At 29.5% G+C, this 24,960-nt stretch overlaps 2 protein-coding genes across 3 annotated transcripts; both read right to left on the reverse strand.

Annotated features, from left to right (window-relative positions):
• Nucleotides 1-2,626: 2,626 nt before the first annotated feature.
• LOC105195677 lies at nucleotides 2,627-14,408 on the reverse strand. Its single transcript, XM_026133636.2, is given in 12 exon segments — nucleotides 2,627-3,121; nucleotides 3,350-3,575; nucleotides 4,096-4,327; nucleotides 5,161-5,586; nucleotides 5,797-6,207; nucleotides 8,410-8,689; nucleotides 8,933-9,158; nucleotides 9,691-9,922; nucleotides 12,511-12,930; nucleotides 13,130-13,532; nucleotides 13,634-13,754; nucleotides 14,336-14,408. Coding segments are annotated over 11 exon segments (3,198 nt in total). The 5' UTR covers nucleotides 13,690-13,754; nucleotides 14,336-14,408; the 3' UTR covers nucleotides 2,627-2,835.
• A 2,160-nt stretch (nucleotides 14,409-16,568) lies between these two features.
• On the reverse strand, nucleotides 16,569-24,779 carry LOC105201312 (UDP-glucosyltransferase 2). Of its 2 annotated transcripts, XM_039447866.1 has the most exons (6): nucleotides 23,808-24,779; nucleotides 23,300-23,726; nucleotides 20,003-20,425; nucleotides 18,867-19,098; nucleotides 18,019-18,244; nucleotides 16,569-17,783 (listed from the first exon to the last, which is right to left on the reverse strand). In XM_039447866.1, exons 2-6 carry the CDS (start codon nucleotides 23,696-23,698, stop codon nucleotides 17,498-17,500), a joined length of 1,566 nt encoding a protein of 521 aa, XP_039303800.1. In that variant the 5' UTR covers nucleotides 23,699-23,726; nucleotides 23,808-24,779; the 3' UTR covers nucleotides 16,569-17,497. The 2 variants fall into 2 exon arrangements, with proteins under 2 accessions (XP_039303800.1, XP_039303799.1); XM_039447865.1 differs by having other exon boundaries at nucleotides 23,300-24,779.
• Nucleotides 24,780-24,960: the final 181 nt, after the last annotated feature.

The raw sequence follows: 24,960 nt of genomic DNA on the forward strand, positions 1-24,960 counted from the left end.
GAAGTGCGATTTATGCATCGATAAAAATGCGAATCTCCTTTATTATATCCCTCAATAATACTTTTAAAAAAGGGCATATAATTACGTTTTCTTCGATAAATTTCTGTGCAGAGATATAAATAGAAAGCAAAATGTGCAACACATTTATTTTTAATTAATGATTAATTTGTTTTGAGCTTTTTTGAATATAATGTATTAATATGTTTGTGCATCAATTTAAACATGAATTGCACAATGAACACTATTACGGCGATAATGAGTGCGGCGCAAAATAGGAGAAACCCAATCACATCGACGAGAGACAATTGCCACCAGGTCATATTCATCATGGGTGAACGCAGAGAATTTTCATTGTGCCTGATGACGTACTCGATCCAATAAGTAACTGTATCGTTCAGTGATCGATCGAGGAATCGTCGGGATAGATTCCGCACACTTTCCTGAAGTCAAAATAAGTTATGAAAGTGTATTCAACAGCCGTTAAAATATTGTAGAGCAAAAAAAATTCTACGCATACAAAATTAAGATAGTAATAAAACACAAGCATTACTGTGCAAAAATAAAAAAACATGAACAAGTTACGCGTGCGTTATCTCAAGTATACGTAAACAGTTCTTGTCCGAGTAATAATTTTCGATAATAACAAAAATATTGTTAAACAAAATAGCGTCTAGTTTATCTGTACAGAGGATCTTTTAATATTGCATTTAAGGCTGCATTTATGCTTTTTTCGGTAATCTCATTGACGACCAGTCGTATTACAATATTATTGACAACGTAGACGTTGATATTCATAAATTGATCGGCGAAAAGCGGTATGCTGATTATAGGGACACCGCACGTTATCGCTTCTTGCGTGCCCATGAGTCCACCATGAGTGATAAAGGCTTTTATATTAAGATATTTTACGAGATTTATTTATATTAGAGAGTTTTATAATTTCTGCAAACTTACTTTAAAAAAGACAATTTGCAATAATTTTCAAATATTTGGAACATTTAAAATTTATAAAAATTAGTATATATAATAATTATTAATATTTCACATTATTATTAATAATAACAGATTATTGTTATTGATAATAATACTGTAAATATAACATTAAAATTTTTATTTAAACATTAATAATAATTTATTAATGTTAAATACATATTAATCACAATAACTTATTATTGTAATAATATTTATAATAATATTTACAAATATTGCAATTTTAATATATTTTTATGAATATTTAAATTAAAACTTGAATAAATTTATAATTTATTCATAAAAGAATAAATAATAAGAGAAACGTGAAATTTACATGATGAAATATTCACATATTTCTTGCTTGAAAAAAGTCTTCAAAATTTATATTTTGATGATAAAATCTTTATAAATAAAAAATATTGCAGAAGTGATATAGCTTAACCTTTAGACTGCCGGTATTGGATCTATTGTAATTTTCTTAGAAAATTCCCGAAATATTGTACTTATATCTTGGATATAACCTATATAACGAAATTCTGTAGCATCTATATTTAGATTTTCCGGCGGTATAAAGATTAATAAAGTGATGCTCACTTAATATCATGAGCTGTGGCATCCAAGAAGATATATGAATATTTTCGGGCAAACTAGGTGGCAGTTTTTCCGGAGCAGGTATCTTCATTAAAACTAGTACGGGTGCTATTTTGCCTAAGGAGGTGTAATAGACCATCAGAAACTCGCGTGGAAACGTCTCGATCATCACCATCGAGCCAAAAGTAAAATATATAAATCCATTTTTGCTGTCGTTCATCCATTTTTTTTAGTTCCTGCAAGAGAAACAGTATCAGAGCGCGAAGGAAACAAAACTATGCACATTTGCTAATCCTGTCAGCAAATGTACTATTTGTTAACCATATTAACAATCCGTATAACAAAGACTTTCAACGGAACGTCCCTTCTTCCTTCTTCTAAGGACGTTTTAATATCTTAAAGATATTCCTAAGGTGTTTCGCGAATAAAATGGGTCGTGTGTTTAATGTTATTATGTTGATGCTATCGGTAATATTATCTTTTGCATAAATACATGTATACGGAAAGATAGAATAACAACAATTGAATAATAATTAACACGTGCCACGTTATCACATGTATATGCATCATAATTAATGCGCTGTAATTTTCTTCTCAAAATATTCTGTATTTCCGTTTTAAAACGCGAAATATTTTACGATAATATGAAACAATCTAAAATTCTGAATTCTAATGCAATTACGTTAATCGATTCGTTAGTCAATTCACGTTAATCGATAGTTTGATCATGAGCAAATAATATATTATTAAATAAGTAGTAATCTATAAATTATTTTCTACATTAATAAAAAATAAGTGAACGATATTATTGAAATCATGATTTTAAAAAAATTTACTCTTTCTTTTTTTTAGTTTGCTTTAAACTTTTTAATAAGCATTATTTTTCGAAGCAATCCTTGAAGATGCACAAGTAACGAAAAAAAAACAAGTTTTACTGATGTTTCACGGATCAAATTATTTATTGCTTTACACGATTTGCATGGGAACGATAAAGCAGATTATTTATAAAACGATCGTAAAACAATATATGTTTTTTGAGGAATAAAACTAAGATACCGAGAAATCAGTTGAAAAATTATATTACATTTAATACATATGTGTTACAGAACATTGAGACGCAATTTATGCATACATAAAAAAATGCAAATCTTCTTTATGTATATTCTCCTGTAATATTTTTATTAAGAAAAACATATAATTATGATCTCTTCGATAATTTCTATGCAGAAATATAAATAGAAAACAAAAGCATTATTTTTCTTTAATTAATGATTAATTTACTTTTAACTTTTTCGAATATAATGTAATATTATTTTTGCGCATCAACTTTAACATGAATTTTACAATGAATACTATTCCAACGATAGCGATTGTTGCGCAAAGAAGGAGAAATCCGATCACATCGACGAGAGACAATTGCCACCAGGTCATATCCATCGCGGGCGAACGCAGAGAATTTTCGCCGTACCTGATGACGTACTCGATCCAATAAGTAGCTGTGTCGATAGCGTTCAGTGGCCTATCGAGGAATCGTCGGGATAGATTCCGTGCAGTATCTCTAAAAACGAGTTATAAAAGTGTATTCTATAGCCATTTAAATACATCATTAAAAACTTTGTGCATGCAAGCTTATGATAATAATAAAGCACAAGCATTATTATCCAAAAATAGAAAAACGTTAATAAGTTACGCGCACGTTATCTCAAGCATACATTAACAGTTCTTGTCCGAGTAATAATGTGCGATAATAAACTTATCATAAAACAAGACATAGCATTTTGTCTACCTGTACAAAGGGTCTTGTAATATTGCATTTAAGGCCGCATCCATGCTTTTTTCGGTAATTGTACTGACGTCCAGTCGTATGGCAATATTTTTGGCGACGTATGTGTTGATATTCAAAAACTGATCGGCGTAAAGCGGTATACCGATCATAGGGACACCACACGATATCGCTTCTTGTGTGCCCATGAGTCCGCCATGGGTGATAAAGGCTTTTATCTTAGGATGTTCTACGAGATTTATTTATATTAGAAAGTTTTATAATTTCTGCAAATTTATTTCAAAAAAGACAATTTGCAATAATTTCCAAATATTTGGAACGTTTAAAATTTATAAATATTAGTATATAACTGTCAATATTTTACATTATTAAATTAATAATAACAAATTAATGTTGTTGATAATAATACAATAAATATAACATTAAAATTTTAATTAAAATATTAATAATAATTTATTAATGTTAAATTATAAATATTAATAATAATAAATTATCATTATAATAATAATTATAATAGTATTGACAAATATTGTAATGTTAATAAATTTTTATGCATATTTAAATTAAAACTTAAATAAATTTATAATTTATTCATAAAAGATTAAATAATTAAAGAAACATAAATACATGATGCAATATTTACATATTTTTTACTTGAAAGAAAGTCTTTAATATTTTAGATTCTGATAATAAAATCTTCATAAAAAAAATATTTTAAAAGTGATATAGCTTAATAAAGTGATACTCACTTAATATCATAAGCTGCGGTATCCAAGGAGATATATGAATATTTTTGGGCAAACCAGGTGGCAGTTTTTCCGGAGCTGGAACCTTCATTAATATTCGCACGGGAGCTATTTTGGCTAAGGAAGTGTAAAGGACCCTCAGAAACTCGCGTGGAAACGTCTCGATCATAACCATCGAGCCAAAAGTGAAATATATAAAACCATCTTTGCTGTCGTCCATCCATTTTTTTAGTTCCTGAGAGAAAGACAGTGTCAGAGTGCGAAGTAAACAAAACTATGCACATTTGCTAATGCTGTCAGCAAAAGTATTATTTGCTACTAATATTAACAATTCTTATATAATAAAGAATTTCCTCCACAGGAACGTCCTTTCTTCCTTTCTCTAAGGACGTTATCTTAAAGATACTTCTTAGGCGTTCCTCAAATAAAATGGTTCATATGCGTACTGTTACTACGTAGATGCTATCTGTCACGCTGTCTTTTGCATAAATGTATGTATATGGAAAGATAGAATAACAGCAATTGAATAATAATTAACACGTGCCGCGTTATCACACGCATCATTATTAATGCATATAGTAATTTTTCTCTCAGACTATTGTATTTTTGTTTTTAAGACTTTATTGCAATATATTTTACGATAATACGAAACAATCCAAAATTCTGAATTCGGCAATTGTCACGTTAATCGATAGCATGAACCAATAATTTATTATGAAATAAGTAGTAATCTATAAATAATTTTCTACACTAATGAAAAACAAGGGAACGATAGTATTGAAATCTTGATTTTACAGAAATTTACCTTTTTTTTAGTTTGCTTCAAAACACTCCGACAAGCATTAATTTCCGGAGCAATCCTTGAAGATGCACAAGTCGCAAAAAGAATACAAGTTTAATTTCTGTTTCACGCATTAAATTATCTACCGTTTTATACGATTCGCATAATATCCGGTAACGATTATTTAAGTTATGGAGCATCATGCGCGCGAACTCGTGATCCATTGGCGTACGCTATATCGAAAACGTGAAAGTAGTTACGAAAACGGGTTGTAAGAGCTAACTTACAGGTTGCAACGTTTCATCTTCAGCATGGATGTGGAGCCCTCCTACCTCCACCATGGCAGGTGTCCACGGCTGTATCCCATTTAGCGTGATGTGAGAGTTGGCGAGGATCAGCGACAGCTTGCTCTCCAATTCCCGTACGCTTGGCATGTCCGGCCCAAAGTTTTCCCTTATCAACCTGTCTTGCACCCGTGTCGTCAAGTAATCAAAATACCACTTGTCGTAAAAGGAGCGCAAGACGTTACACAGACGTTGCCAGAAATTCATAGGGGTGGTGAAACCTAAAATGATATTTGACACAAAGGCCAGATTCTCAGGTTGACCAATTATCCGAGGTAGCCATGAGTACAGCGTTCCTGTGGTGCTGACCCCGATCATAGGAATTTTCAATAAGTGAGCGATGATACCGAAACATTGCGCGCCGAAAACCTAAAAAGGCAAATGAAGTAGGCTATTGATTGCTAAAGTTTTTTTTTTATTAGATTGAGATGCTAGATCATAAAGGATATTGATATATCGACAAGATAGGCTTTTGTTAAAAGTAGTAAGAAAATAATAATTATAATTTAATAATGCTTTATATTAGCTAGGTAGACTTTTATTACTAATTTAGAAGGAGTGTGGTTTTCTTTTGTGTACCTCTATTATAACTGCGTCGTAAGGCGGATTCTTTGGTTGCACCAGCTCTTTTATTTTTGGATTTGCTAGAAGTTCGCAAAGTTCGTTTCCTCCCATTATCCCAACAAAGTACGTCGTATCCACATCAAGATAGCTCTTCATTTTTTCATAAGTCACTTTGTTCACCAACTCTACATTTAATGGCAATGTCACGATATCAGTGTAATTTGGATAAGGCTTCTTCAGTGGAAATTTGGTGACCACGTCGACCTGATGGCCTTTCTTGGCCAGACCCTTCATCAGTCTCTCGATCATAGTGAAATGACTCTTGCCTTGAAAAGGAAATATGCCGAGCAATCGATATCCTTCGCAAACTGACAGATACAACAACCAAGTGATAGTCAGCGGTAACACTCGCATTTTTCCGTAATTTTATATAAATTTCGATCTAAACACTCAAGAATAATGAATTAACTATGCGTTAACGATTAAGTTAAGGTCATTGCAACTTTGTTGCTTCCGTACTTAATTTCTATTAATCTTGTATTCTATAATAATATTTTTTTTACTTGTCAGTGCGTAGGCGATATTTTCTTCATATATACAGTATATATCTGTAGATATATGTATCAATATAAATTTACTTTTAAATCTCTTCTTTATGTATTTTGGTATTTAAATTTCAAGTTAATTCTTTTTTTAACATTGATTGTAATTAAATAAATCGCACTTTTTTGATATTATATTTTATTGCCAGCTACACGTAACTGCATACGATTGCAGACTGACCATTTTAGATTTATGCACAAGAGATACATATTATGTATAACACGTAACTCATAGTGGGAACAGAAAATGTTTGCGTGTATTTAAATGCATAATATTATATATACATAGATGAAAGTGCTTTAATGAAAGTGCATGAAAGTGCTTATGTCTGTATTCATACAATATTTATTATACTTGCCGCTTCATAAGATATACTACTGGTATTTTGAAAATAATCAGTGTTACAAGTAACCTGACGGTAAGATTGCATTTCATTGTCATTTGTATTTATCATTTTGCCATTGAATAGATAACTAGTAAGAATGTTCATACGTATGTTTCTTTTACTGTTTTTCTCTTGATAATTTCAGCACTAATTTCGAAAAATTAAAATCATCCGTAATACTGAAAGTTAAAAACCCGTCATTAATATCTATTTCCACCAATGTAAATTAATTTTTTATTTAATTTATTTTTTATATTTAAAATTCTTAGTACTAAAAAATAAAAAATAAGTAAAATCGATATTAATTTACATGTACTAAAATTGACAAACGGTATATGTCGAGCATTAGTACTGAACAAATATTGCTTGTAGATTTTCAATACTATGTCAGTAATAAAGAACTTCACTATCAGAGGCTTAACTCTCTGCTGTAAGAAAATAACCGCGGCTTACAAGATCATCATTATTCAACAGAGTAGTTATCTCACATTTATAATCTTTTTGATATAATTTCGGATATGACAATAAAAATCATTGACATTTCCAATTTTGTAGCAAATTAGATGATTAGAAAAAAAGATAAATATCGCCCATAGAGACTTTGTTTGGAGGCCCAACATTAATCTGTTACTAAACATCTTGATAAAAATGTCTAGAAAATTAATGCTGTTATCTTTTTCAGTTTTAATGGTAAATGGTGATCTAATAGGTTTATTGTTTGTATCTGAACTATTCTATATGTATTTCTATGTATCTAAACTCTTCTGATCTTTAGGTAGTTGTAATTTTTATTAATGTTGTCAAGAAAAAATAATAAGGATAATTAGTTTATACGGCAATACAGTTTTCTAAAAAAATTATTATTCTAAAAAAATTTTTATTCTAAAAAAATTTTACTAAGAAAAAGAATATAAATTTTTGATTATTACAGTGAAGAATTTGCTTATGTCCGTTATCAATATAAATTAATTATAATATTGATATAACTATTGCATTTTTTTCCTAGCTCTTCTAAAATTGTAGAAAAAAATAAAGTAAGTTAAAGTAGTAGTAAAGTTAATTTCTACTAAAAGCCGTTTATTAATGTATTTTTGTATTAAGTTACAGTTAATTTATAAAATTACAATACAGTGGAAACTACAGGATTGTAGTTTCTGTGTTGTTTAATTAAACTTCTTAAATTTTATATTCTGACATTAAACGTATATTAATCGATACGTTTGAAATATATTTATATAAATTTATTAAATTTTTTGCTAGATAAAAAATAATTTTTCTATGATATATGTATTTTTGATCATCCATATTATGCTTGTCGTAAACATTATTTATTTTGTAAAAATAATGTTAATATGTCTGTACGTAATCGAGAACGTTCTATAAATGATGTATGTTTTTCGAGGAATAAAACTAAGCTATCGAGGAATTAGTTGAAAAATTTTATTACATTTAATAAATATGTGTTACAGAACATTGAGACGCAATTTATGCATACATAAAAAAATGCAAATCCTTTTTATTTATATCCTCCTATAATATTTTTATTAAGAAAAACATATAATTATGATCTCTTCGATAATTTCTGTGCAGAGATATAAATAAAAAACAAAGCATTATTTTTCTTTAATTAATGATTACTTTACTTTTAACTTTTTTGAATATAATGTATTATTATATTTGCGCATCAACTTCAACATGAATTGTACAATGAATACTATTCCAACGATAGCGATTGTTGCGCAAAGAAGGAGAAATCCGATCACATCGACGAGAGACAATTGCCACCAAGTCATATCCACCGCGGGCGAACGCAGAGAATTTTCGCCGTACCTGATGACGTACTCGATCCAATAAGTAGCTGTGTCGATAGCGTTCAGTGGCCGATCGAGAAATTGTTGGGATAGATTCCGCGCACTCTCTCTGAAGTAAAAATGAGTTACAAAAGTGTATTCAATAGCCATTTAAATACATCATTAAAAACTTTGTGCATGCAAGCTTATGATAATAATAAAGCACAAACATTATTGTGCAAAAATAGCAAAACGTGAATAAGTTACGCGCACGTTATCTCAAGCATACATAAACAGTTCTTGTCCGAGTAATAATGTGCGACACGGAATAATAATAAACTTATCATAAAACAAGACATAGCATTTTGTCTACCTGTACAAAGGGTCTTATAATATTGCATTTAAGGCCGCATCCATGCTTTTTTCGGTAATCGTACTGACGTCCAGTCGTATGGCAATGTTTTTGGCGACGTATGTGTTGATATTTATAAATTGATCGGCAAAAAACGGTATACCGATCATAGGGACACTGAACAATATCGCTTCTTGCGTGCTCATGAGTCCGCCATGAGTGATAAAGATTTTTACATTAGGATGTTCTACGAGATTCATTCATATTAGAAATTTTTATAATTTCTGCAGTTTTAATTAAGAGAAGACAATTTGGAATAATTTGAAGGTATTTGAAATATATAAAGTTAGTTTATAATTATTACTGTTTCACATTTAGTATCAATAATAACAAAAATTTAATATTATTGGTAATATTAATATAAATATGATATTAAGTTTTAATTTAAATGTTAATAGTAACATATTTTTGTTAAACTATAAATATTAATAATTATGAACTAGTATTATGGTAATATTTATAATAAATATAACAATATTTACAAATATTATAATGATTTTATGTTTTTTTTTTTAATGTCTGTGACAGCTAAGAAAAATCAGAACAATAAAACTAAAAAATCATTTATATTATATTATTAGTAAATTTTTATATTTAAATTAAATATTTAAATTGAAATTAAAATAAATTTATAATTTATTCACAAAAAAATAAAGTATCAGAGAAATGTAAAATTCACAAGACGCAATATTTATATTTCTAAATAGAATGATACTCACTCAATATCATAAACTGCGGCATCCAAGGAGACGTACGAATATTTTTAGGTAAACCTGGTGGCAGCCTCTCCGGAGCTGGTATCTTCATTAAAACCCGTACGGGTGCTATTTTGCCTAAGGAGGCGAAAAGGACCCTTAAGAATTCACGTGGAAACGTCTCGATCAGCATCATCGAGCCAAAGGTGAAATATATAAAACCATCTTTGCTGTCGTCCATCCATTTCTTTAGTTCCTGCAAGAGAATGTTACGGTGCTATGAAAATAAACTGAAAATTTTCTAATGCTGTCAGCAACTATATTATTTGCTAATAGTAGAGTAAAGTTGCCTGTTATGGGATATGTTCTTAATATGAGTTCTTAATAAGTTTCTGCTTTATTAATAGACGTATGTACCATGGTTGGTACCATCATAAACTTATTACCTTTGGGGAATTTTATTTAGTAAAAAATTCATTATTTGATTATGCTTTCAGTTGTTCAAAAAAAAAACTTTTTTTTGAAATTTTTAAGATTTATTGAGTTGAGTCTTTCAATCTTGTTTATTATAAAATAAACAAATATTTGATAACAAATTTTGCATGCAGTCATAGAGAAAAGTTGTAATAATAGAAAAATATGGGATGTGATGATTTGCTTAATTGTAAGTATTAGATTTCGTGAAATTTAAAAGTGTGAAACTCATAATATAAGACACTCAAAAATCTTCATTTATTATTTGTTATTTTGAATTCGAGAGTTTTCCAAAATGCTATAATGAAGTTGTTCATTAAAGACTTTCGAATTATGAGGCTTGAAAGTTATGTCTTCAGCATTAGCACTGAGACTTTAAAATATCTGGAAGAGAACAGATTTCGGACAAAAATATTATGTACACAAGTTTTCGAATATTAAAAGAGCTATTTGATTGGCCAACTAGATTTTGAGTCTAGAGCCTAATTTAAACCTAATAAGGTTCAAGTCAATAAGACCCATTTTATATAAAAAAAAGCTTTGTTATTCATATGAGGAACTCTTTATTTGATTTAGCAAAATCAGCAATTTTAATAAAAAATTTTATATGTAACAAAGTACAATTATTATTTGTTGTTAACTTTGCCAATAAAATTTAAATATATTTACTACAATTTCAATATAAAAATAGAAGTTAATGGTATGAATTAAATAAATTATAAGCCTTTAAAAGAAAGGTATCTCATAAGAGACGACTTTACCCTATTAACCTTTAAACACATTAGTGAGTCTGAGAAATAAAGTTTCGAACGCTTGCTGTGTGAAGACGGAATAAGATAGGAGGTTTTGATCAGGAAATAAAAAAAGTTTAAAATTTCCTGTTTCGATTGATATGGTTGATCAACTTTTTTGATCAATTAAAATTCAAACGGCACGACAGCAAAGTTTTGTTGGAGCCAATGCGACCTATATAACGTGTGAGTAAAACTTTTTCGTGAGTAATCTTGTGTAAAAAAACTGGACGAAACACGTTCAAACAAATCCGTATGCGTATGTTACTCTGTCTAAAGTTAAAATATTATAGTGCCGTAAAAAAGGAGACTTCTGCGTAAGGTCCGAAATATATTATGAAACATATTTTTTTATTTTAGACACCTGGAGTTTATCAAAAATACTTCATATTTGTCTTGTTATGTAAGTATATTTTTTAATAAAAATGGCACTGATATAATTTTTTTTAAAAGTATGAATCTTTAACTTTAAAACATCGTTTTTGGAAAAGTTACCTTAAAAGTTTTTTTTTGCGGAGATATGATTTTTTAAAGAAAAAGTAGATTTTGAACAATTTCTAATTTTTGCTTAATGGTTTTACTTTTATAACTTAACAATAAATCATTTTTCAGCAATGCCAATTATGTAATTACATTTCTGAGATTCTAAACGTTTATGTAAAAGAAAAGATTGTTAAAAAATGTTGATTGGAACCAAAGTTATAACTTCTCAAAGTTGAAAAAGTCTCCCAGAGCCGAAAATGTGTATAATTATTTTACGGAATCGGTGTGTTTAAAGGTTAACAATCCTTACAATAATGACATCCAAGAAAAAGTCTTTTTTTTTCTCCCTTAAAGACGATCGAATGTTCTAAAGACATTTCTAGGGGGTCCATCGATTAAAATGAATCATGTGTGTAATGTTAAAATATTGATGCTCACACTATCTTTTACGTAGATACACATATGTATACAAAAAAATAAAATAACTAACATTTAATAATAATTAATACGTGCCGCGTTATCACATATAGACACTATTATACTATAATATTTTTTTTAACTGTATTTCTGTTTTTAAAAAACGTTACTGCAAAGTATTTTATGATAATATAAACGATTCAAAATTATGAATTGTAACGTAATTGTCATGTCAGTCAATAACTCGAAATAAGCAAATAATTTATTATTAAATAAGTATAGCAGTTTATAATGCATCTTGTACGCACATGGAAAACAAGGGGAAGATAGTATTATTGTAAAGTCTCAGTTTTTAAAGAGATTTATTCTCCTTTTTTCTTAAAACACTCAGAGAAGCATTAATTTCCAGAGCAATCTTTGGAGGTGAGAAGTCGGAAAAAAGAACAAGTTTTACTGCTGTTTCACGCATCAAAGTATCTACCGTTTTCTATGATACGTGTGATACCCAGTAACAATGAATACTTGAAAGTAAAACTTGTTAGCAGTAAAAGTTGTTTTTTTTTTAACTATAATTAGAAATTTCATGGAGTATTATGCGTGCGAGTCCGTGATTCATTGGCGTACTCTATATCGAAAAAGTGAAAACGGTCATGAAAAGCAGTCGTAAGAGCCGACTTACGGGTTGCAACATTTCATCCTCAGCATGGATATGGATCCCTGCCACGTCCACCACGGCAGGTGTCCTTGGCTGTATCCCATGTAGCGTGAGGTGAGAGTTGACGAGGATCAGCGACAGCTTCCTCTCCAATTCCCGTACGCTCGGCACGTCTGGCCCAAAGTTCTCCCTTATCAACCTGTCTTGCACCCGTGTCGTCAAGTAATCGAAATACCACTTGTCGTAGAGGGTGCGCAAAACGTTACATAGACGTTGCCAAAAATTTATAGGGACGGTGAAAGTTAAAATGTTCGGAATAAAGGCCAGGTTCTCAGGTTGACCGATTATCTGAGATAGCCATGGGTGCAGCAACGTACTGCTGACCCCGATCAAGGGAACTTTCAATAAGTGGCCGATAATCCCGAAACACTGCGCGCCATGTACCTAGAAAAGCAAATAAAATAGAGTATTTATTTCATTGTATGAGATGCAAAATATTAATTAACAAATATTATTAGATTTATAAGAAAGACTTTTATCAAAAGAAGTAAGAAAATAATAATTTAAAATATAATACTGCATTACATTAACTAGATAAATTTTTATTACTAATTTCGAGGCAATATAGTTTTCTATTGTGTACCTCCATTATCACTGCGTCGTAAGGCGGATTCTTTGGTTGCGCCAGCTCCTTTATTTTTGGATTTCTTAAAAGTTTGCAAAGATCGTTTCCTCCCAGTGTCCCCATAACATACGTCGAATCAATAGACAAATAAGTCTTCATTATTTCATAGGAAATGTTGTTGACAAATTCCATTTCTATTGGCACTGTCACGATATCAGCGTAATTTGGATAAGGCTTTTTCAATGGAAAACTGCTGACCATGTCGACCTGATGACCCTTCCTGGCCAGGCCCTTCATCAGTTGTTCAAACATGACGAAATGACTCTTGCTTTGAAATGGAAATAGTCCGAGCAAACGATACCCATCGCAAATTGACAGATACAACCACGAAAGAAAAATCAGTGGTAACACTGGCATTATTCTGTAATTTTCTATAAATTTTAATCTAAACACTCAAGAGTAATGAATTAACTATGCATTAACGATTAATTTAAAGTTATTACAATTTTGTTACTTCCGTACTTAATTTCCTTTAATCTTGTATTCTGTAGTAATATTTTTTTCCGCGTGTCGTACATTAGTTAGCGCGTAGGCGACCTTTTGTGCATATACACTCAAAATTAAGGGATTACCTATTCTAACTCTGAAAAATAGGTGTAATTCAAGAGAGTGTAACTTTGTCAAAAATAATCGTAAAAAAATTAAAAGAAAAGCATTTTAAAGCTTAAAATCTTTAGTTTTTAAATTGACAAGTCATTAAACGATTTACAGATTGTTTATAAAGTTACGCGGATTCAAATGGAGATGCGTCAAATCTCAAAATTTTTTACAACTTTGTAAAGTTTCCTGACGCAAAATAAAATTGCACGCAAATGCGGTTTACAGCATTCGAAAGCGTGGATCTTTCCTTTTAATTTGCGTATTTGTTGAGCATTGTACGATTTTTTTTCACTAAGTTATCAATCTCAAAACTAGAAATTTTAAGCTTTGAAATGCTTTTTCTTTAATTTTTTTACGATTATTTTTGACAAAGTTACATTTTTTTAAAATACACCTATTTTTCAGAGTCAGAATAAGTGATTTCTTAATTTTGCTGTCGAATGTATATATCCATAGATATATGTACAATATAAATTTACTTTTAAACTTTTTTTTATATATTATAGTATTTAAATTTCAAGTTAATTCTTTATTTAACATTGAATGTAATTAATTAAATTGCACCCTTTCAAAATTATATCGTATTGTCAACTGCACACGATTACAGACTGGCGATTTTAGATTTGTGCACATACATGTACAAGGTATAATACGTAGTAGAAGCAGAAAATAATAGTATTTATCATAAATGCATGCATAATACTGTAATATAGATGATAATGCTATAGATATGCTTGAATTTATACATAATTTGTTTTCTCTCTCATAAATCGTTTGAATAATGAGTCTCGCAGATAATCTAATGATAAAAAAGTATTTAATTGTTCTTTGTATTTATTATTTTGACGTCGAGTAAATGACAAGCAAGAATGCTGATGCGTATGTTTTCTTTGTTGCTTTTCTCTTCATAATTTAATCATTAATTTTTAAAGATTGAAGTTCTCTGTGACGTTGAAAAAGTCAAGAACTTGTCATTAATATTTATTTCCAAAATGTTAACGGATGGTGTGTAAACGATATATGCTTTTTTGTGAGTGAAATTAAGCTACCGGAAAATCTGTCGAAAAATTACATTACGTTTAATAAATATTTGTTAGAAAATATATCGAAACGCAATTTACGCATCGATAAAGACGCAAACTTCCTATATATTTATATTCCTCAATACATTTATCAAGAAAGTACATATAACTGTGTTTTCTTCGACAAATTTCTGTACAGAAATATAAATATACAGCAAAAAGTACAGTATTATTTATCTTTAATTAATGATTAATTCACTTTGAACTTTCGTGAATATAATGTATTAGAATCTTTGTGTATCAATTTTAATATGACTTGCACAATGAATCCTATTATAGCGATAATGACTATTGCGCAAAACAGTAAAAACCCGATTACATCGACGAGAGACAATTGCTATCAAATCATATCCATCGCAGGTGATCTCAAAGAATTTTTGCCGTATCCGATGACATACTCGATCCAATAAGTAGCTGTGTCGATAGCGTTCAGTGGCCGATCGAGGAATCGTAAGGATAGATTCCGCGCAGTGTCCCTGAAGTAAAAATGAGTTATAAAAGTGTATTCAATAGCCATTTAAATATATCATTAAAAACTTTACGTATGCAAACTTATGATAATAATAAAGCATAAGCATTGTTATGCAAAAATAGGAAAACGTGAGTAAGTTACGCGGACGTTATCTCAAGTATACATAAACAGTTCTGGATCGAGTAATAATGTGCGATAATAATAAAATTATCATAAAACAAGATGATAATGCTATAAATATGCTCGAATTTGTACGTAATATGTTTGCTGCGCTATAAGACATGTTACTCGTGTTTTGAATAATCAGTATCGCGGATAATCTAATACTAACAAAGTATTTAATTGTTATTTGTATTTGTCATTTCGACGTCGTGTGAATAACGAGCAAGAATGCTAATGCGTATGTTTCTTTTGTTGCTTTTCTTTTTATAAATTTTAAGAATTAAAGTTGTCTGTAATGTTGAAAAAATCAAAAACTCGCCGTTAATATCCATTTTCACTAATGTAGACAGATTTTCAATGTAATTTACTCTTTAACCTTATATTTCTTAATACTAGAAAATTAAAGAATAATTAAAACCGAAAGTGTTAATCTACATTGGTGGAATTGGAACATAAATGGGTAAAAATTAATAATAATTTAAATACATCAACAGAAAAAGAATTTTTGCATACAATAACATAAACTCTTGCTGAAGATGGCATGAAGACAGAGCCGAAACATTCAATCTGTTACATAATTATAATATTTGCACGGTAATAATCTCTGTAGCAAGTAGATATGTGAAACATCAGAGATGTCTTCATCTATATTATACATATTGTTATAGAACATGGTTTTTAATCAAATGCCTCAATTAATTACTTATAAAATAAAAAATAAAATAAAATAAAAATAGTACTAAACTAATATACTGTCGATAGATTTTTGGTATCATGTCCGGACTAAAATTGGCAAATGAAATACGTCGAGCATTAGTACTAAACAAGTAAGTACTGGTAGATTTTCAATGCTGTTCAGTTCTCTAGAATGCAAACCTTGATGCTGGCTCCACTCAAAGAGAAAAAGAATGCTAGTAATTCGCGCATGGATCCAAATTATCGCCCTGTGTTCTTACCAGATACGATATTAAATGCCCGCGAAGTGTAAGCGAGCGACAAAGACCGATTTGTCAGCTGATCGGCGATAGAAATGGAAAGCGGAAAAGGAAGAAATAGATGGCTGAGTGATCACTCACAAATATTTAAAATGTTCAACAAAAATGTCTTTAATAAATGTTGATTTTAACACCACTTCCGTTTCGTTAAATGTCGTTTTAATTTGTGCAAATTGTTGCACCAGTATACTGCGGCGTGCAATACAGCTTCCGATAACTTTAACTTAGAACTCGCTCGGTTAAGCTAGATTTTGAATATCTGTGTTATTCACTCGCTCGAATCTGACACTGCACCCCTCCGGTCGAGAGCGCAAACCCCAGAGCTATCGTTATTGGCGCGAATCTACTTATTGTCTCTCGTCAAAGCTGATTTGATCGGACGAAGGATCGTACCGGTCAAATCATATTTTGTAAAGTTTGATAATTTTCCTTTGCGTGTACTGACAGAAAGAAAAAACTTGTTTGCTCCGAAGACAAACAATGTTGTGATGCATCGATCGTTAACGTCGAAGCTTTGCGTCTTATTATTTTTAAGCGAATTAGCAAAACAGAATATTTGAGTGAACATGTAATAATTAGAGTTTAACAGTTACGCTTATCTATTAATTTAAATATGAGACTTGGAGGATCAAAAGTACCAAAATTATCGTTTTCGTTTTTAACAAATACTATGTAATAAATAACTTCACTGTTATAGGAATGAGTTCATTTTATAAAAATAATATAAAAGTGCCTCTACATATCGGTATGGCATAGAAACAATGTATGCTTTTCTGCGAGTAAAATTAAGCTGCCAAGAAATCTGTCGGAAAATCATATTAAGTTTAACAAACATTTGTTAAGAAATATCAGAGCGCGATTTATACATCGATAAAAATGCAAATGTTCTTTATTTATAATCCTCATTAATACTTTTATTAAGAAAATCATATAATTATGTTTTCTACGATAAATTTCTGTGCAGAGATATAAATATATAGCAAAAAGTACAGCATTATTTATCATCAATTAATGATTAATTTGCTTTTAACTTTCTTGAATATAATGTATTAACACCTTTGTGCATCAATTTAAACATGAATTGCACAATAAACACTATTAGGGCGATAATGAGTACGGCGCAAAACAGGAGAAACCCGATCACATCGACGAGAGACAATTGCCACCAGGTCATATCCACAGCGGGCGATCGCAAAGAATTTTCGCCGTACCGGATGACGTATTCGATCCAATAATTAGCTGTGTCGATAGCATCCAGTGGCCGATCGAGAAATCGTTGGGAAAGATTCCGCGCACTCTCCCTGAAGTAAAAATAAGTTATAAAAATGTACTCAATACCCGTTAAAATAGATCATGTAAAATTCTCTGCGTGCAAATTTAAGATAATAATGAAACACAATTATTATTGAGCAAAAATAAAAAAATGTGAAAAAGTTTCGAGTACATTATCACAAATATACATAAACATTTTTTATCCGAATAATAATTTGCGACAATAATAGAATTATCACAAGATAAGAGTAGCGTCTTATCTACCTGTACAGAGGGTCTTGTAATATCGCATTTAAGGCTGCATCCATGCTTTTTTCGGTAAGTGTTTTAACATCCAGTCTTATGGCAATGTTTCTGGCAACGTATGCGTTGATATTCGTAAATTGATCGGCGAAAAGTGGTAGACCGATCATGGGAACACCGCATGATACCGCTTCTTGGGTGCCCATTAGTCCGCCATGAGTGATAAAGGCTCTTATATTAGGATGTTCTATAACATTCATTTATATTAGATTGTTTTATAATTATTATTTTCTATCATTTTAATTTAGAAAATAGAATTTGCAATAATTTGCAAATACTTGGAATATTTAAAATTAATATATAATTGTTAATATTTCATATTACTATTAAAAATAATAAAGAAATTATTATTATTGATAATATAAATATAAATATAATATAAAAATTTTAATTTAAATGTCAATAATAACTTATTAATTTTAAATTATAAATATTAATAATAATAAATTGTTATGATAATATATTTACAGTAATATTTACAAACATTATAATGATTTGCTCTCTGTTTTTTAAATGCATCCCTTAAAGAAAATCAGTGCAATATAAGTAAATAACTATTTATAAACAGTATAATATTAATAAATTCTTTTATTTAAATTAAACATTTAAATTAAAATTTTGAATAAATTCATAATTTATTCCTAGATAGTTAAAATATTGGAGAAACTTGAGCAATTCACAAGATGTAATATTCATATATTTATAGCTTGAAATAAAGGCTTCAATATTTCAAACTTTGCTGATAAAACCGTCATAAATAAAATATTGCGATACGTAGAAAAAATATAAGTAAATAAAATGAAACTCACTTAATATCTTAAGCTGCGGCATCCAAGGAGACACGTGAATATTTTCCGGCAAACCGGGTGGCAGTTTCTCTGGAGCTGGTATTTTCATTAAAATCCGCACAGGTGCTATTTTGCCTAAGGAAGCGTAAAGGATCTTCAGGAACTCGCGTGGAAACGTTTCAATCATCACCATCGAGCCAAAAGTGAAATATATAAAACCATCTTTGCTGTCGTCCATCCATTTCTTTAATTCCTGCAAGAGCGCTGAGAAAATCAACTTTGAACATTTATTAATGCTGTCAGTAAATATACTGTTTGCTAATAGCATTAACAACCCCTACAATAAAGACTTCCGAGGAAACGTCCTTTGTCTCTTCCGTTAAGAACGTTTGAATATCCTGACAACGTTCCTAGGGTATTCTCGAATAAACTGGGTCTGTGCGTAATGTTACGATGTTGATACTTACGCTATCTTTTGCATAAATATATGTATACGAAAAGATAAGAAAACTACAATTAAATATTTATAAATAGGTGCCGCGTTATGACACGTGGTATGACACACCATTAATACGCTATAATGTTCCTCATATACTATTCTGTATTTTTAATTTTAAAACGTTATTGCAAAGTATTTCATGATAATATTACGAAGTAATATTACTAGAATATTACAATACAATCCAAAATTATGAATTCTAATGCAATTGTTATGTCAATCGATAATAATTCAAGAATAAGCAAACAATTTATTATTGCATAATCTAGAAGATAATCTATAAAACATTTTTTATGTAAATGGATAACAATTAAAAGTAGTATTAAAATCTTTGTTTTACAGAGATGTTTTTTCCTATTAGTTCTCTTTAACTCAAGGAAGCACTAATTTTCGGAGCAATCTTTGAAGATAACAAATCGAAAAAAAATACGTTTTACTGCAGTTTCACGCATCAAATTATCTATCGTTTTACATGATATAATACTTTGTAACGATGAATACTTAAAAGTAAAACTTAGTAGCAGTAAAACTAGTCTTTTTTTTACTATAAGTTAAAAATTTTATGGAGTATCATGCGTGCGAACTCGTGATCCATTGGTGTATCCTATATCGAAAAAGTGAAAACAGGCACGAAAAGGGGTCGTAAGAACCGACTTACAGGTTGCAACGTTTCACTTTCAGTATAGACGTGGAGGCCTCCCACGTCCACCACGGCAGGTGTCGTCGGGTGTATCCCATTTAGCGTGATGTGAGAGTTAATGAGGATCAGCGACACCTTTCTCTCTAATTCCCGTACGCCCGGCATGTCCGGTCCGAAGTTCTCCCTTATCAACCTGGTTTGCTCCCGTGTCGTCATGTAATGGAATAACCACTTGTCGTAAAGCGTGCGTAAGACATTATACAGACGTTGCCAGAAATTCATAGGGGCGGTGAAAGTTAACATGTTGTTTGGCACAAAGGCCAGGTTCTCAGGTTGACCAACCATTTGATGTAGCCATGGGTACAGCGACGTAGTGCTCACCCCGATCAAGGGAACTTTCAATAAATAGGCGATGATTCCGAGACATTGCGCGCCAAAAACCTAAGAAGGCAGATCAAGTATCGACTATTAAAGAATTTCATTGTATCAGATTGAGATGATTGATATTTTTTAACAAATATTACATCGGTAAGAAAGGCTTTTATTAAAAAAAGTAAGAAGATAATAATTTAAAATATATAATATTGCATGACAATATTGTTTGAGAGCTTGGAAAATAGAGAGAATCGAAAAAACACAGCTGACCGAATAAAAGCTGATTATTTATCATTATATATATGATAATATATTATTTGTATAATGATACAGTTTTTAAAACAGATTTTAATGTGCAGTCCAGAATAAGAGATATATCTCTTTTTCTCTGTCTGGCATATTGCAAATAAAGCTGCATTTTATCTTGTGCACATGTAGAAATAGTTATAAATAAAAATTGCAGCGATCATCCAAGACTAATATTTTATTTCTTGTTACACATAAATAAAAAGAAAAAAGTTTGTCTTCATAGTGTGTGAAATTTTGTATTGTCATAAAACTACAAGAAATATTTATATCATATCTCATATTATATAATATCTTATATGCCATTGCATATCTAGATAAAGAACCGCAAACCGCAATAAAAACAATTAGCTTTTAAAAATTTTTAGAATTTGATTATTGAGATCATATATATAAGTATATTCGAGAAAAATAGTACCAAATTTTTAAAATTCCAATATTTTATAGTTTAATTTTTTAAAATTGTTAAGTAACCTTCATAATCAAAGAATTAGTGCTCGGCGCATTTTTATGTGCGGTTGGTATAATAATCACTGTTTAACATGGACCAAAAGAACAAGCTTAATAAGTTTAGGTTGTTTAATATTCTCTTTCACCTAAATCAGAGTTTTTTAACTTTGTGTACCGCAAAATGTTTTCAAGCCTATTACGAATGTTTTAGAGAAAGTAAGAAACAAAAAAATTGAAATAAATAAAATGGGAATAAAGCGTAAAATAAAAAATATTTAAAAAATGGAAAAAATTACATGAATTATATTGAGTTTACTCTTAATTTTATTAAAATAATATTATCATTATAATAAATTTATTTTTAGAATAATACAATAAAAAATAAAAACTTTATTTCTTATTTGTATTTTTTCTACAAAAAAAAATTATTTAAAAGCATTTCTAAATATATATTAATATTAAGAAGTGCTTTTAAATATAAATTTTTTTTGTAGAGAAAGATATTAATACTAATATACTTTTTAAACAAAATTCAACTCTAATTTGTCCATTTTGATTTTTAACTCAAGAATTTACATTCCATTAAAACAAAAAAAATTTTATTCATGTTTGTTGATAAATAAGATAAAATTTGATATTTATATACATTAATCAAGACAAAGAAATAATCATTGCTTTGGTTTGTCGTCATTTAAAACAATTTATAATATAATAATTTGTTAACGTCAAGGCCCGTATTTTAACGTTGTACTAATAATGGAAAGCTTATTTGTTACGCGAATGATGCTTATTGACTGTTAACTCGTGTAAGTTATTACATGATTAGTTGCTCAATATTAAAACAAAATTATATATAACTTTCAACAAAAATTTTTAACGTTTTAACGAACAATATTTTATCAAAATCATGTAAAACTACGTTCTATATATTATGTTGATGTTAACAAATATTGTAGATTATACGTAAAATACCAGCACCCTTTCTCACAAAATTATTTTGAAAAGTGGATAGACGTTCTTTAACAAATCAGTTTTGGGCAAATATTGAAGCTGTCGATATATCACAATTTCAAAGATATTAAAAATATATTTAGTTTCAATTTGATATATTCAAAATTTACTATTGTTTACAATTATTAGATATTTCTATTTTATTGACATAAACATTTTAAATAGCTATCAAATATTTAATTGGCCTTGTTTCATTAAATGTTTGGTAGCTATTACTAAACATTTTTTTCCGGTATATCAATGAGTGCTTCTAATGGTTAGCTACAGGTCTAGTCTATTATTCTTAACGACAGTTTTGTTATCAAAAATATATTTTTGCACCGATTATGTGACAACACAATGATAATATGAAAGCCTTCTTTGGTCGCAACTAGATTTTAGTGCCTATATTTATTCGTGTAATTTTATATACTTCTTCGAATTCAACTAGAATGTGCGCCGAATTTTTTCCGGTCGTAACACAGCATGTCGAATAAGAATTAGCAATATCATAATTTTTATTAAATTAATTAATTTAATATAATAATTGAATTAATTTAATATAATAATTGAATCAATTATCATATTAAATTAATTAATTTAATAAAAATCGTGATATTACTAATTCTTATTCGACATGCTATGTTACGACAGGAAAAAATTTGGCGCTCATTCTGGTTGAATTCAAAGACGTATATACAATCACACGAATAAATATGGGCACTAAGATCTAGCTGCGACTGAAAAAGGTTTTCTTATCATTAAGTTTCACTATCGTTATAACGTCGTTGTGCACATTGGTATAATACATGGTAAAACAGCTGCGCAACAACATTATAACTATAACGAAACTGTCGTTAAGAATTACAGAATAGGTCTGCTGATTTTGTTTAATTGATAAAAAATTATAAGAAGATAATAACTTTTAATTGTAGATTACAAAGCAAACTTCAGTGAATATTTTCATTTTGCAACCTTAAATTTAAAAATATAATTCTCTTATTAATCTTATGACCCATTTTTGATAATCGCTTTATCAAAATATTATTCTATTTTATAAAGTGTAGAAATTAATTGAAAAAATAATAATTAAAACATATTTTTAAAACCAAATTAAAAACTATTCTTTTTTAGTAACTGCATAAATTTTTATTACTAATTTAAAAAGAAAGAATATAATTTTTTATTCTGTACCTCCATTAGCACTGCGTCGTAAGGCGGATTCTTCGGTTGCGCCAGCTCTTTTATTTTCGAATCTGCTAAGAGTTTGCAAAGATCGTTTCCTCCTATCGTTCCAACAACGTGCGTCTGGTTTTCACTGATAAGATTATTCATCATTTCATAGCTCATATTATTTACCAACTTCAGAGTTATTGGCACTGTCACAATATCAGTGTAATTTGGATAAGGCTTTTTCAATGGAAAACTTGTGACCACGTCGATTTGATGGCCCTTTCTGACCAGGCCTTTCATCAGAGGCTCGAACATAACGAAATGACTCTTTACTTGTAAGGGAAACAGTGCAAGCAAACGATATCCATTGCAAAATGACAGATATGACAACCAAAGGAAAATCAGTGGTAATACTCGCATTTTTCCGTAATTTTTTATAACTTTCAGTCTAAACATTCAAGAATAATGAATTAACTATGCGTTAATGATTAATATAAAGTCATGGAAACTCTGTTATTTCTGTACTTACTTTCCTTTAATCTTGTATTCTGTAATAATTTTTTTTCTTCCGTGTCGTGCAATTGTCAGCGCTTAGACGATCTTTTCTACATATATATATATATATATTTGTAGATGTATGTATAATATAAATTTATTTTTAGTATTTAAATTTCAATTTAATTCGTTATTTAACGTTGATTGTAATTAATTAAATTGCTCTTTTTCAATATTATATCGTATTGCCAGCTGTACGTAATTGCACACGATTACAGACTGGCGATTTTACATTTGTGCTCAAGATACATGTTTAACGTATAACGCATAGTAGAAACAAAAAATAATTTCATGTATCATAAATGCATACTATAAGTGATAATGCTATGCTTGAATACATACGAAATATGATTGACGCTCCAGATACGTTACTCGCAAATAATGTAATGATAAGAAAGCATTTAAATATTATATATATTTGTATTTGTCATTGATTTATTTGTTAGGAAAAATCTCTGATAACACTCGCACTTTTTCATAAATTAATATAAATTTTGATCTAAACACTCATAATAATAAACTATGCGTTGTTGATTAATTTAAAGTCATCAAAAGTCTGTTACCATAGTACTTAATTTCTATTAATCTTGTATTATGTATTGATATTTTTTTTGCGTGTCATACACTTGTCTCATCTCTTCTGCATTCATATCCGTAGATATATGTATTAATATAAACTTTCTTTGAAATTTGTTCTTTATTTGTTGTAGTATTCAAATTTCGCGTTAGTCCTTTAATTAACATTGATCGTAATTAAATAAATCGCACCCTTTATTAATAATATATTATATTGAAAGCTGAAAGTAATTGCGCAAGATGGCAGATTTTAGATTTACGCATAAGATATATGTATAACATATAACGCAGTAAAAAATAAAATTTCTTAGAAAGTTTACTCTAAATTTTAAATTAAAATAACTCAAAAGTTAAGTTAAAATAACTATAATTTTAAGTTATTAAGTTAAAATAAGAATTATTTCAACTTTACTTTTGAGTTATTTTAACTTAAAATTTAGAGTGGACTTTCTGGGACATACAAAAGTGTTAAATTTGCATTTTATTTTTTACAGTGAAGTAGAAACATAAAATGATTGCACGTACATTTAATATAAAGGGCAGTTAAATGA

The sequence above is a fragment of the Solenopsis invicta genome, chromosome 4 (genome assembly GCF_016802725.1).
Source record: "Solenopsis invicta isolate M01_SB chromosome 4, UNIL_Sinv_3.0, whole genome shotgun sequence".
Taxonomy (NCBI): domain Eukaryota; kingdom Metazoa; phylum Arthropoda; class Insecta; order Hymenoptera; family Formicidae; genus Solenopsis; species Solenopsis invicta.

Excerpts from the sequence above, each read along its gene's own strand:
- LOC105201312 (XM_039447865.1), bottom strand. The coding sequence starts at position 23,734 with ATGTTTAGACTGAAAGTTATAAAAAATTACGGAAAAATGCGAGTATTA. Across the intron at positions 19,099-20,002 it reads AAAGTGAAACGTTGCAACCT|GAATTAAAGAAATGGATGGA; the intron begins GTAAGTCGGTTC and ends GCGCTCTTGCAG. Across the intron at positions 17,784-18,018 it reads TTACAAGACCCTCTGTACAG|GGAGAGTGCGCGGAATCTTT; the intron begins GTAGATAAGACG and ends TTTTTACTTCAG.